The sequence below is a fragment of the Lontra canadensis genome, unplaced genomic scaffold (assembly GCF_010015895.1).
Source record: "Lontra canadensis isolate GAN:19392208 unplaced genomic scaffold, GSC_riverotter_1.0 scaffold450, whole genome shotgun sequence".
Classification (NCBI taxonomy): domain Eukaryota; kingdom Metazoa; phylum Chordata; class Mammalia; order Carnivora; family Mustelidae; genus Lontra; species Lontra canadensis.
Window position 1 is genome coordinate 26435 of NW_022631443.1, and position 14042 is coordinate 40476.

At 50.1% G+C, this 14042-nt stretch overlaps 1 protein-coding gene across 1 annotated transcript; it reads left to right on the top strand.

Annotated features, from left to right (window-relative positions):
* Positions 1 to 414: 414 nt before the first annotated feature.
* Positions 415 to 13259, top strand: LOC116863009 (peroxisomal sarcosine oxidase). The gene is made up of 8 exons (XM_032850480.1): positions 415 to 604; positions 2522 to 2670; positions 9873 to 10086; positions 10325 to 10507; positions 11008 to 11160; positions 11580 to 11738; positions 12333 to 12408; positions 12685 to 13259. Exons 1-8 carry the CDS (start codon positions 491 to 493, stop codon positions 12813 to 12815), a joined length of 1179 nt encoding a protein of 392 aa, XP_032706371.1. The 5' UTR covers positions 415 to 490; the 3' UTR covers positions 12816 to 13259.
* Positions 13260 to 14042: the final 783 nt, after the last annotated feature.

Here is a 14042-nt window from a genome sequence, read left to right on the forward strand (position 1 = left end):
CAAGTCCTTAGCTCGGCCCTTTCAGAATCTCCAAAGGAAATCAGGCTGAAGGGAGGGAAGCCAGCAGGGGGAGGCAGCATTCCCGGTGCCCAGCTTGGTCTAGGAGGCATTGAAATTCCAGGGCCGAAGTCCCAGAGACAAAGATCATAATGAGACAGGAAGGTGGCATAGGAAGGATCCATTTGCATGACAATAATTGAGCCAAGAATAGAAAGCTAGGGGGATACAAGGGTGAGGCCGGCAGCTGAGCTGGGCTAAACCTCGGAAATCTGACTACCCAGTCCCGCTCTGCGGGGGAGGTGGGGGCTGAGCCCTAAAATAGGCTTTGCCTGGAGGGAGGAGCAGGGTAGAAGGACACAGCCCCAGGGGATTGTGGGAATGCTGGTCAGGCTGGACTTTGCCCTACTCCTCCTCCTTTAGCCCAGAGCTTACTTTTGCTTGCTTTCTCCTTTGTGTGTGGGCTTTGTAGCTGTAGGGCTAAGCGGGCATCATGGCTGCTCAGAAAGATCTCTGTGATGCCATTGTGATAGGGGCAGGCATCCAAGGCTGCTTCACAGCATACCACCTGGCCAAACACGGGAAGAGGGTCATCCTGCTGGAGCAGGTACTGTGTCCCCTCTGCACTCCCCACTTTAGGGACTGTCTCTCCCTCCTCCTCTAGCGAGAAGTTTCCAGAGCCAGCAGGCTTTGGGGTGAGGCCAAAGGGTCTGACTGTCAAATTTTGTGCAATTTGCAGCTTTGCTGCCTGGTGTGTTTCATGACAATGCAAAGAGTGTTCCACCCTCCCTAAGACCCACATTGGGTTTCCAGGCACATTTCCTCCTTTTCCTGCCTCCTGGTTCCTGCCCTTGATCAAGAAGTATCCCAGGTCCTATTCTCTTCCTTCCTGCCACTCAGTCTCTTCTGTGCCAAAATGTTTGATCCAGCTCAGAAAAATAATCCGTTCTGCTTTGGGTTACCTTAAGTAAAAATAATTTTGCCCAGAGGGAAAAGCTGATTTGTCAGCCTAAGAGGTAGGATTCCTCCCTGGGTGTTCCTGGCCTCACACCTTGGAACCCAGCAGAGCCTTCTGTTCCCCCCCTCCCCCCGCTACCTCTGGTTGATAGCAGCCTTATTGTTTGATACACCAGGAATAAGTAGGTCTTATTTGTCATTATAGAGAAGGTGACCCCATGCAGTCTATTCTTCCGTGATCACTGTACATGTTGGGGGTAAGGGAGCTCTGTATCTCCAGGGTCCTTCCCAGGGCAGGTCCACACAGACCACTTTCCAAAGGCTTCTATCCTCCCATCCTGCCTACAGCTATCCAGGTGGCTTTTGGTTCACTCTTCTTGGTAATGAACTGGGCTGGTTAGAAACCTTTTTTGTTTCTCTCTCGGTTTTCAGAAAGCCTAAGGGATTCCTGGTCTAACCTTGCAGGAAACTCTCCATCTTTTGCTAAATCCCAAGGTGATTCCCTTGTCCCAAGTGATCAGAACCCACAGAGAAAAATCATCAGCTTCCTTGTCCAGAAAATGAAGGGAGTTATGGAAAACAGCCTGGAGTTTCCTCAAAAAGTTAAAAATAGAGCTACCCTACAATCCAGCAATTGCTCCCCTAGGTATTGGCCCAAAGGGTATAAAAATACAGATTTGAAAATGTACATGAGTCTATGGCCATACCACCCTGAACGCGCCCAATCTCGTCTGAAAATGTACATGCATCCCCGTTTAGAGTAGCATGATCAACAATAGTCAAACTACGGAAAGAGCCCAAGTGTCCATCGACAGATGAATGGATAAAGAAGATGTGGTATATATATACAATGGAATATTACTCAGCTATCAAAAAAATGGAACTTTTGCCATTTGCAGTGATGGGGATGGAACCAGAGTGTATCATGCTAAGTGAAATAAATTAGTCAGAGAAAGACAAATACCATATGATTTCACTCATATGCGATATTACACCATATGTTAACTAACTAGAATTTAAATAAAATTTTTGGGAAAAAAAAAAACGAGAAGGGGCTAGACTGGAATGATCTCAAAGTTTCTTTCTGGTTATGCTTCTCAGGCGCCTGGGTGGCTCGGTCGGTTAAGCGTCTGTCTTCAGCTCACGTCATGATCCCAGGGTCTTGGGATCGAGGTCCGCATCGGGCTCCCTGAGTCTGCTTCTCCCTCTGCACACCCCCCATTCCTAGGCCCCGTCTCTCATGAAAAAATAAAATCTTTAAAAAACCAATTATGCTTCTCCATGAGACCAAGTGGGGAGGGGTTGCAACAGCATGACCAAAGACTAACTAACAGAGGGACTTAGGGAAGTGAGTAATGTTACCAAAAGGGAAGCTGAGTTAAGCTACTGAGAACATCTATGCTGTTGGCCAGATCAGTAACTTGGACGTAAAGGGAGACTGTATGGAAATATTTAAAGAATAAGTGCTCCTGCCTGACAACACACGAGGAGCTAGCTCCTAAGTGGGGGAAGGGACCGCGTGCAAGAGGTAACAGGTTCAGTTGTCTCTCTTGTTCTCCATTTCCAGTTTTTTCTACCACACTCCCGAGGAAGCTCCCATGGGCAGAGCCGGATAATCCGGAGGGCGTACCCCGAAGACTTTTACACCCAGATGATGGATGAGTGCTACCAGATATGGGCCCAGCTGGAGCGTGAGGCTGGGACCCAGTTACACAGGTTGGCAGGTGGGGGAATTGCTTGAATTGTGGGACCCAGGGCCTGGAGGTGCTTTGAGTAGGTGAGGGGGCAGGGCCATGAACACCGGAAGTGCAGTGGAGGGACACAGGGTCTAGGGACATGCCAGACACGTGGGAACGTTCTCCTCACTATCCTGATCGCCCTGTCGGTGAGTCCAGCTGGCTCCTGCCACCCTCTGAGTTCCAGCAGTGGGTTCCCAGCATGTGTCCAAGGCCAGCAGAGGGTGTGTGGGGAAGACAACTGAAAAGACACTGGGAGCAGATACCCAGAGCTGGGGTTTGCCTCTGCATCTCTGTGTAGTCATCTGAGACTCTTTTAGGGAAGCGGTTGAAATAAAGGAAGAGGCTGCCATCTTCATTCTTTATATTCCTGCTAATAGCATAACCGGGTCCCCTCCCCTAGAGCGACCCCTATAATCCACTCATTTTCTCTGAATGCCTCTCCCTGTAGGTCTCCTCTTCAGACCCCATTGCTTGCTAGGGATCTCTGCTGTCCCTGTGGCTCTCTAACCCTTAAGATTCCTCTGCTCCCCACAACCCCCGCCCACAACCTCCACTGACCTTTCAAACACTCATGGGGAAGAAAGCAGACAATCCACGGCCCATAGAGAGCTTTAACCCACCCGCCCCACATCCCTTCCCACCTTCGCTGTGGCTCTTAACCGAACTTTCTACAAAACCACAGCTCTATCCTAGAGGGTGGCAGTTATTTTAATGGCCAGGAACCAAGAGGTTACTGTTCTGTTGCAAAAACACCATTAACTTAAGAACAAAGTGAAATCCATTATGCAAATACAGCTAGGACAGCTAATTACAGATTTATTCCAGAGGCAGCTAATGCGCCCAGCACCCAAATAAAGGAGCATGTCTCACTGAAGGGTGGCCCGTCTAAACGACCCCTCTCTGTCAGCCATCTGTGAATACTGCTGAGTTTCGGCTACTAAAGGAGGTGGTGAGGCCTTGGAGGGCACCCTTCTCCCCAGCAGACAAGGAAGTAACTAAGAAATGATGTTAGGAGAGTCTCTGGAATCTTTCAGAGGGGACATGATTCTGGAGAACGGACTTGAACTTGACTTTGTGCTCTACCTCTTACTGGCTGCGTGACATTGGAAAATTTTGTGTACTTCTCTGTGCCTCATTTTTATTTCACAAGGCTTTGTGGAAGATTAAATGAGACTTTTTCTTTAAGAGAAGGAGTGGGGAGGGGCAGAGGGCGAGGAAGAGAGACACTATTAAGCAGGCTCCACGCCCAGATGAGCAGTTGTGGGGCTTGATGTCACAACCCTGAGATCACGACCTGAGCTGAAATCAAGAGTCAGAGGCTTAACCAACGGAGCCACCCAGGTGACCCTTAAACAACACTCTCGTGAAGTACTTGGCATAGAGCCTAGCCCCTTTCGATAAATGGCAGCTCGTTCTACCTATTTTGCACCAGCTGTATCCTATCTCCATCGCACAGGGAGGAAGAAGGGCAAAGGGAGACAGGTGGGATGCAGCAACTATGGACATCAAGGAGAATGGCGGCTGGAACGAGGGAAAGGAACGCTTGGGTAGGAGATTCTCATCTCACCGTCCTCTTCTTGGCAGGAGGACAGGAATTTGGAGGGGCTGTGGGACCCGGTGGACCTAGCTCTACATGTCAGCTCTGACACATTTAGGTGTGTGGTTTGGAGCAAGCTGTTTAACCTCTGTGAGACTCAGCGTTCTCACCTGTAAAGGAGGGGTGCGGATTTCATGGGACTATGGTGAGGATGAGCCTGTGAAGGGCTTCGAGTGGTATTGACCAGTCCTTCGTCATCACCATCACCGCCATCATCCCGTATTTAGCGCTCGTGATAAGAAACTAAGGCTGTTTTAAAAGTGCTCAGGACGGGGCGCCTGGGTGGCTCAGTGGGTTAAGCCTCTGCCTTTGGCTCAGATTATGATATCGGGGGTCCTGGGATCAAGCCCCGCATCAGGCTCTCTGCTCAGTGGGGAGTCTGCTTCCCTCTCTCTCTGCCTGCCTCTCTGCCTACTTGTAATCTGTCAAATAAATAAACAAAATCTTAAAAAAAAAACCAAACTCTAAATGTTAACTCACTTAATTCTCCCCATAACCTATGAAAGGGTTGCTACCGAGCCGTGAGGGTCTTAACCTGTTAGTGCAAATCGCAAGCCCTATTCTTAGTGTCGAATAGGGCTTGGCGGACTTTTTCCAGAATGGCCACATAGTATTTTAGACTTCGCAGGCCATATGGTCTCTTTTGTAACTGTTCAACTCTGCCAGTTACCCAATGCTGCCATTGTAGTGGGGAAGCAGCCCCCGATGATGCGTAAATAAATGAGCATAGGTGTGTGCCAATAAAACTTTATTTGTGGATGCTGAAATTTCATTCACTTTTCGTGTCGCGAAATATTCTTTTTAAATCAACCATTAAAAAATATAAAAATCATCTTGGCTTATATGACAAACAAGAATAGGTGGTAGACCTGATCTGGTTCCTGGGTCATAGTCTGCTGGCTGGTTTAGAAGATACTTCAGACTGGTGACCTTGTCCGTCCCCTCTGTTCAACAAACTGATGTCTAAATCATCCCGGGTCGAAAGACTGCTAATGTATATTTAAAGCCAGGAACATATCGTAGACCCTCTGGAAAGACCATTCTGATGCCTTACCTTCCCAGTTATGAAAAATGAAGAGTAAAGTGAATGTGCTTTGGAAAATCTTCCAAGCTCAACAGGGGGCTAGGCGTTGCCATTATTATTATTATTATTATTACCATTATCATTATCAAGTCCTTTCTCGTGGCTAATCAGATTTACACGGGCACACTCATTTATTTGGTTCTTTGACTCAGGAACACAGAATGGATACTTCCCATTTCTGGCTTTTGTTCTTGATTCTTATTTTCTAAATGATTCATCATCTTCCTGGTTCTTATTCTCCTAGGTGCTGCTGGGAGAACGAGCACAACATCATAATCTAACTGATAGATACGAGTGTATTTTCTTAAGGCTATTTGATGGTGATAACAAACAAACAAACAAGTATCTTCGGGCGTTGGTCACTAAGGCAGCTGTCCGATTCTTTATATTCTGTTCTGACTCTTTCAGTGACAGTGGCATACTCAACCTGGGTGGGCTCAGGATATTTGCATAGATGCCGGGTACAGACGACCCGTGTGTGAGATCACAAGGTCTGAGTGTTTTGTGATGTGTACAGCCGGGACCCTGATACCACCAGCAAATCCCAGCTCTGGGGCCCTTCTCTCGCTTGCCCCGCCTTCTCCCTTTGAGTCCTAATATCTAGCTCCTGACCCAGGCTGCCCCTGCTTAGCTGACAATATCAGACAAGATCACAGCCGTAGGCAATACAGCTGCTGGCAGAACCTGGCGGGCCCCCTCCGCAGCTGCTGCTTCCTGTGTCTGTGAAGTGTCTGGCTTGTCAGCCACATCCCCTCCCCGGAGCAGTCTTTGTTAACCAATTCCACCTCGGCCCACTGAGCGAAGATGAAAGCCAAGAGCTCCTCCAAAACCAACAAAGACAGCAGCCATTACTGAGTCTCTTCCCCAAGGTGACTCTGGGAGCCTGCTTGACTGGCATTTTTTAACCCCCGGAGGGGGAAGTGGGAGCCGGGGATGGGAGGTGGCAGGTGCAGGGAGAGCTCTGTGCCCCTCCCAGTGGCTCCCTTCTCCATTCGGCCTCCGGTCCTGCTGTAGTAACAGATGGAAATCCCTGATCACCAGCTCCTTACATCACGTCCGAGGCTTAGTCGGCTAGAGGAGTCAACAAGGTCCTTGGGAGGATTCTTCGATTACCTCTTCCTCGTGTTGGATCCAGCTAGGACTGGGGGAAGGCACAGCTCATACCTCATTCTCTGTGCTCAGCTGACGGCGTGCTGGGAGCTGCGCTCTTTCCAGGGTCCCTGACAACCCAGTCTTTCTTCAAGGAGCTTCTTTCTAGGCCAGCCCTGACCAGGCATCTCCTGGACCTTTCTTCTTCTTCTTCTTCCTTTTTTTTTTTTTTTTTTTTGCGATGGCCTTATCTCTTCTCATTCCTCTCCTCCCAAACTTTTGTAGCCTAGGTCTGAGTCGAAAAAGAGAGGAGGGAGGCCCAGAGCACAGGGGTGAGAAATTGGTGCAGAATGAGCGGTCTGTTTATTGGGATCTAGGAAAAGCCATTAAGAAAATAAGCACTTAAATGATTTTCAATCTGCCCATGGAAGTCATCTATCTTCATACTGGGGAGAAAAGGCCCATTCTCTGATCCCGGTTTTGACTGACTGATTTCCAATTCTCGAAGCATTTCCCACAGGAGCCTCTCACCTATCTCCCATAATGACAGGCCTTTGCATTCGCAGGCAGTGTTTTACATTTATTTCCGATTTGCTCATAATGGTCAAAAATCTCTCTCCAATCCGAGGCATTTCTCCAGCAGTGCACGGTTTCCCTCAGGCCAAATAGCTCAGCTGTGATCCACGGAAAATGAAAATTTCCCAAACGCGTCTTCGGACTAGGGGAGGGTCCAGCATCACAAATTCAGATGGAAAATTTCCCACTGTTAGATCAATATCTGGGCTAAGAAATAAATGCCACAGGGGCAGAGAGCTGGAGCAAAATGATTACAATCGGCACAATTACATTCACCGGCAGAATCATCTCACTGATTACTCCCGGGGATGGGAGCTCCGGCTTCATACACCATGGGACGGCTTGGGAATTAGAACATCACTCAGCATTTCAGAATTCGACAGATTGGTCTGTTGTCTTGGCCTGAGTTTGTTTTCCCCATACAGCACCTTCCTGTAAGAGGAGTTCGGACTTCAAGGAAAGAAGGAAGGAAGGGAGGGAGGGAGAGAGGAAGGGAGGAAGGGTGGAAGGGAAGGAGCTAAACTGTAGGGTATGTGGGAGACCATGGTGGGTATACTGCAGGCAGGGGTTGGGATAGGCTGCTCTGAGATTCCTGAGCCAGGGATCTGACTGGGTAACTGCTAAGGTGAGGGTTAAGCCCATCTTCCCCAGAATCCCATCCAGCCCCAACAGCATCCAGTAAAAAGGACTCAGGGTCATACACTTGCGTGACTTCTTAATGATTCCCTTTACCTGACTGAGAGGAGTGTCCTAGGCAAGTTTTCATTACCTGAGAACCAATCTGAAGTCCTTTGGGGGGCCATGGGGAAAGGCCCCTGTTGGCTAGCGGGGATTCAACAGCATCTTCCTTCTGCAAAGCTTTGAAGAGGCAGAGGCGCTCAATTCTTTTTGCTGGTGCTCAATGCCGGGTAGGCGGGGGCCATGGCGAATGGATTGGGCACGCTGCGCGCCTCTGTGTACTGACACCAGCCCCAGGGCCCGCTGTGTCCCTAACCCCTCCCAATCTTCTCTTTAATCCCCCCCAACCAGATAATGTGGGATTTGGAAGCATGTAATATCCATGAGACTCCATTATAGGCTATTACGAGCTTTATACACAGTACCTGGGGGATGTACCAGGCCGATGCTGGTCACCGCAGCTGCTGAAAGGGAAAGGGACTGCGGCACTGGTCCCAAGGGCTGAAGTGACCCTTACATTGTTCAGATCCGTTCCCACCGAACGTATAGATCGGCTCTGGTCTCTCGCGACAGAGAGACGGGAAATATTAAAGAAAAACAGCGTTCACTCCCCTAGAGAGTAAGAAGCAGAAAGGGAAGTAGAGGGAGGAACAAAACCATAGAATCACTGGGATCGAGCCCTCTGCTGGAACCCTCAGAGACCACCTCCTGGTGTTTCTGCAAGAGGGTGCTGTCTGCATTTCGGTGGGATCTCACTGAGCTTTGCAGGGTCAGCCCACTTAATGTGAGGAGCCATGCCCAGGCATTGTGGCAACTTAAAAAATGGCCCATGCCTGGTCCCTGTGTCCCAGGGTCAGGGCGGGAGCACCGATAGGCCAGCCGGCATGCATTACAGAGGAATCTGGGGCCTGGAGCAGTATGCAACCCAAACATCAGGAGGCGTCTGCCCAGACAGGACCCAGAGCCTCTGATCCCCCAGGAGCCTTTCCAGGAAACAGACAGCCTCAGAGGGGGACCTGAGAGATGCGCAGCAAGGGACAGAACATGATATGAGGGGAAAAGGGCCACAGGAAAAGAAAGAGCAGGGCGGTGGAGGAGGGGGAAAGAGGATAAAGAATCAAGATCAGGGGCACCTGGGTGGATCAGTAGGTTGGGCGTCTGCCTTCGGATAGGGTCATGGTCCCTGGGTCCTGGGATCAAGCTCCCTCTCCCACTTCCCTCCCCGCTTCTCATGTGTATACTGTCTGTCCCAAATAAATAAAATCTTTAAAAAAAAAAAAAAAAGAATCGAGATCAGAATAGTGAGTGGGCCAGGGGATGGAGGAAGAGGAAGAAACACCTACCACTTTCTAGCTGCAGCATAAAGAGGATTTCCGATGTCTGCCCTCCAGGGCGGGATGGATCCTGAGAGGATGGAGGGACAAGCAAACCAATAGTGAGAGCCAGGGGCAGACTTGGGAATGGGCAGGCAGCCAGCTCAGGAATACTGAATGTGACCCTAATGACAGCATTGAGCTGACTTTACCAGTTCTTTTTATTTTATAAACATATAAATATATATACATATGTATATATATTTAAAGATTTTATTTACTTACTGGGCAGAGAGAGGGAACACAAGCAGGGGGAGTGGGAGAGGGAGAAGCAGGCTTTCCATTGAGCAGGGAGCCCAATGCGGGGTTCGATCCCAGGACGTTGGGATCATGACCTGAGCCGAAGGCAGATGCTTAACGACTGAGTCACCCAGGCGCCCCTTAAATATATATTTTTAAGATTTATGTATTTATTTGAAAGAGAGAGAGCTTGCGTGAGCATGAGCAGGGGGAGGGACAGAGGGAGAGAATCTCAGCAGATTCACCGCTGAGCTTGGAGCCCCACATGGGCTTGATCCATGACCCATGAGATCATGACGTGGACCTAAACCAAGAGTTGGATGCCCAACCAACTGAGCCACCCAGGTGCCCCCATTTTTTTTTTTTTTAATCTTATGCAGTAGGCTCCATGCTCCACTGACTGAGCCAGCCAGGTACCCTGACTTTACCAGTTCTTTGCACAGGGTCCCTTGATGGGACCCTTGCTGAAGAATGAGAGCGAATGGCCCAGGGCCCTGACTCATACCCTCACCCATATGCCTTTATTTATTTATTTATTACAGGCAGACTGGGCTACTGCTGCTGGGAATGAAGGAGAATTCAGAATTAAAAACCATCCAGGCCACTTTGTCTCGACAGGGGGTGGAACACCAGTGTCTCTCGGCTGAGGAACTAAAGCAATGTTTCCCCAATGTTCGGTTGGCCAGGGGAGAAGTGGGGCTCTTGGACAAGTCTGGAGGGGTTCTCTATGCAGACAAGGCCCTCAGAGCCCTCCAGGTAATACGTACAATATTTGGGGCAAGGTGTGGCTGACGAGGGCCTTCACCCTGTTGGGTTTATTCTGGACCTTTTGGGCAAGGCACTTTATATATGCTGCTAGGCCTTGTCACTATGGGACAGGAGGTCTGGAGTCTGTGCTCTCTGTTCCTCCCGAAGTTGAGGGACTCTCTTGTTCACCAGGGTGAACCATACAGAGAGCTAACTCATTTGCCCATCCCTGCCGCTGCCCTTTCAGGATGCAATTCAGCGTCTCGGAGGCCTAGTGCATGATGGAGAGAAGGTGGAGGAGATAAAACCAGGGCAACCCATCACAGTGAGAAGTACTTCCAGGAGCTACCAAGCCAGAAGCTTGATCATCACAGCGGGTCCTTGGACCAACCGGCTCCTCCGTCCCCTGGGAATTGAGCTGCCCCTCCGGGTAAGGGGTTGCTGGAAGCCCGAGAATTGGTGCCTAAGAGAAGATGCCTGGGAGTCTGGTGGACTCAAGCTTGAGTCCCGGAACTGCTACTTGCTAGTGGACGAACATGGGCTGATTAATTCCCCTCAAGAGCCTCAGTTTTATAACATGTAAAATGGGGACAGGGCTGTTGGAGAATTAGATGATCAAATCAATAGAAAGCCCTCAGGAACTCACTAAATCTGAGGCATTAATAAGTGCTGGAGAGAGAAATAGGGCTGAGTGTAGTTATGGGAGACTAAGTCTGGGGGAAGAGACAGAGATGTGGAGATCTTTATGTCTCATATTAAAATGGAACAGACCACGGATGTGAGAATTGGGTAAAACAGGATAGACAGGTTAAGGGGGGGCATCCAGGCTTGTATTCAAGAGCTATAGGACCTCAGAAGAAACTGTTCTCACCGTCTGGACAGTTTCATGGCTTTCCCCCTTCATCTCCCACTTCCTCTTTCTACTTCAAGACCCTGCGGATCAATGTGTGTTACTGGAGAGAGAAGGTTCCTGGAAGCTATGGTGTGTCCCAGGCCTTTCCTTGCTTCCTGGGGCTGGGCCTCAGCCTGGCTCCCCACCACATCTATGGGCTGCCTTCCGGAGAGTACCCAGGGCTGATGAAGGTGAGCAGAAAGGCCCAGAGGGGGCTAGTAGGACCTACCCACCCCCGACCCTCAGATTTGGGGCAGCTGCTCTAACTCCCCTTTGAACAGATTCCAGGGATCCCCCAGCAGCAGGAGCGGAGAACACTTCCCTATTCTTTATTTGCAATGCAAGACACCCCACCCCTCAAGCTGTCCGGAGGCCCAACAAAGGGAACCCTTCCTTGGCAAACATGGGGCTGTGGGTGGGGTGGGGGGGGGAGTGTAGAAGGAACAGCCAAGGGAACCTCCTGTGGCAACAAACGGCACCTGTCAGGGCTGGGGATGGCTGGGATGATGGATGGGAGCACTCTGTGCACGAGCCTGCCCCCTGGGCTGGGTGGGTGTTCAGGAAGGCCCGGACCCTTGCCACTGCTCACACTGCTCTGATTGGGAGCTAGGTCTGCTATCACCACGGCAACAATGCAGATCCTGAGGAGCGGGACTGCCCCGAAGCATTCTCAGACACCCAAGACATCCACATTCTGAGCCACTTTGTTAGAGATCACTTACCTGACCTAGAGCCCAAACCTGCCATTGTGGAGCGCTGCCTGTATACGGTAAGGGTGTGGGCAGCCTGGCCAGGCCCAGCCCCTTCCCGGGCCCTGGGAACAGGGGAAGGAGACAGACCCTGCACAGCTCGGGCTTGCTGCTGTTTGACCCCTGACCTGGTAAGTGACTTGAAACGAATGACTTCTTTCCATGGGTTTGGTTCCCCTCCATATCAGAGAGGGCCCATGAGAGGTTTTCATATTCCTTTTCATTAGCAGACTAGGCTTATGCCTGGCAGCCCCTCGCGACGTTTCCCAGAAGAGCTCTAAAAGATTTTTTGGCAAGATGTTCTAGTTGAACAGGCCGTAGGGATGAAGAGAAGAGACAGATGTCACCAGGGCCCGAGGCGTCTTGGCTAAAGTTAGTTTACATGCATTCACTGAGCACCTACTGGGTTCATAGCCCTGGATGAGCGGAGAGGCAGATGGACAAATGAGAAAGACTGTCGTCCCTGGAGGGGGCGCTGGCATGCAGAACGCATTCCCGTGCCCCGTTCCCATTCTTTCTGGAAAGCAACCCAGCCTCTTCCCCTCCCCCCGAACCTGCAGTTCTTCCTTCTCCTTCTCTCCTCGAAGGACACCAGTGTGATTGTTTCTTTCTAGAACACCCCCGATGAGCACTTTGTTCTTGATCGCCACCCGAAGTATGACAACATTGTCATTGGTGCTGGATTCTCTGGTGAGCCTGAGTGGGGCAGGATGTGCCTCAAAGCCCACCTATCTCACTGTCAGGCAAAATGGCGTCTTCTACGCTCTGGGCTGGCCAAGGCCTAGACTTGAGTGTACAAAGGGGCTGGGTGGGCAGACAGAGAAGAAGAGGTACTTCTGGTGGGAGGCAACTTCCCACGTTGGATGTGGACCAAGAAGAAAGTTAGCCCAATTTAGGGAGAGGGTGGTAGACATCTAGGCCGTTGTCCTTGAGGATGCCTGATCTCACCTTCTCTCCTTTCCGTAGGACATGGATTCAAGCTCTCCCCTGTTGTGGGGAAGATCCTGTATGAATTAAGCATGAAATTAACACCATCCTATGACTTGACACCTTTTCGAATGAGCCGCTTCCCTGGCCTGTGTAAAGCCCACATTTGACCCCTGGCCAGCTTTAACCTCTCGCTATTAAATGACAGCCTGTTCCCTTGCCTCTCTTGAGTCCCCTGTCAACAGCGGATGATTGAATCGACCTTCTTTCTCTGGCCAGCTCCCCATCCCACTACTTTCTTGCTTCCAGAAGGTCAACCAGATATTCTATCATCACCAAGTAACAAGGACCTTTGAAATGGATGTCTCAATAAGGAGGATGCCCAGGGATGGGCTCAGGGAACCCAAGCAGTTGTTATAATTGTCTTCCATGAAACGTTTATAAACTTGGGGTGGTTTAACTGAAGCAGCCCAGGGGAGGGTAAATAAAATGATTTGTAGATCGCTACTGCCCTTGGAGTTCCTTTTCCTAAAACTAGAGCCACCCTTCATCACAACCCCAGCCCCACAAATCTGGCTCACCTTGGGTGCGCAGTGAATGTTTGTTGAAAAAAACGTGTTGGAAAAGCAAGAAATGAAGAGCTGCATTGCATTCAAGTCTGCGGTGGGCTTTCTTCTTCATGCGACCTTACCTTTTAGAGACTCTTGTTGTCTAAATCAGCGCCAAAGTCCATAACCCCAAGAATTCTTGGGATCTTTATCCCCTCAGTGCCCTGCACTCTCTTTCCCTGGATCTTTTGTCTGGTTCTCATCCTCTCTCTGACTCTGTAAAGACACTTAGCTCCCCAGTCTCTCATTAGGGTGTATTGTCAGGTCCTTATGAAGATGGAGCTGTTATACCAGAAAGGAAGAGAGAGACACACTCGCTTAGAAACCCTGTTCAATGTTTGAATGTTAAATGTGCCATTTTATTATCATTAGGATTGCTCCCACTTAATGAAACGGCATTAGCACCGAGTCGGCTGGCCTCCTTGCACTAATTACTTTGGAAGGGAACAGGCTCATAACGACCCCAGGGTGGGTGGGAGGGGGGTGAGGGGTGGAAACCTGGACTTGGGGGATGTGTGCTGGGCTGAGACCCCAGTGGGAGCATCTCCAGACCAGGTTGGTTTGACCTGAGAGCTTGCCTGCTCCGGGGAGGAAAAGGAAAAACCCTGCAACCAGTTGGGGCAGAAATGTGAGAAGGCAGCCCTGAGGGGGAAGAGTGGGAAATGGGAGTAGGAGTAAAAATATTCCCAAAGGAAAGACAACACAGAGGGAATTGCCTCATAGGCCTAGGCACACAGATCCGACCTGATTTCTCCAGGGCATTTTAAAAGCCAGACAGCGTCCCCAGCC

Coding starts and splice junctions, on each gene's coding strand:
- LOC116863009 (XM_032850480.1), top strand. CDS start 491: ATGGCTGCTCAGAAAGATCTCTGTGATGCCATTGTGATAGGGGCAGGC. Junction 605..2,521: donor GGGTCATCCTGCTGGAGCAG/GTACTGTGTCCC, acceptor CTCCATTTCCAG/TTTTTTCTACCACACTCCCG. Junction 2,671..9,872: donor GCTGGGACCCAGTTACACAG/GTTGGCAGGTGG, acceptor TATTTATTACAG/GCAGACTGGGCTACTGCTGC.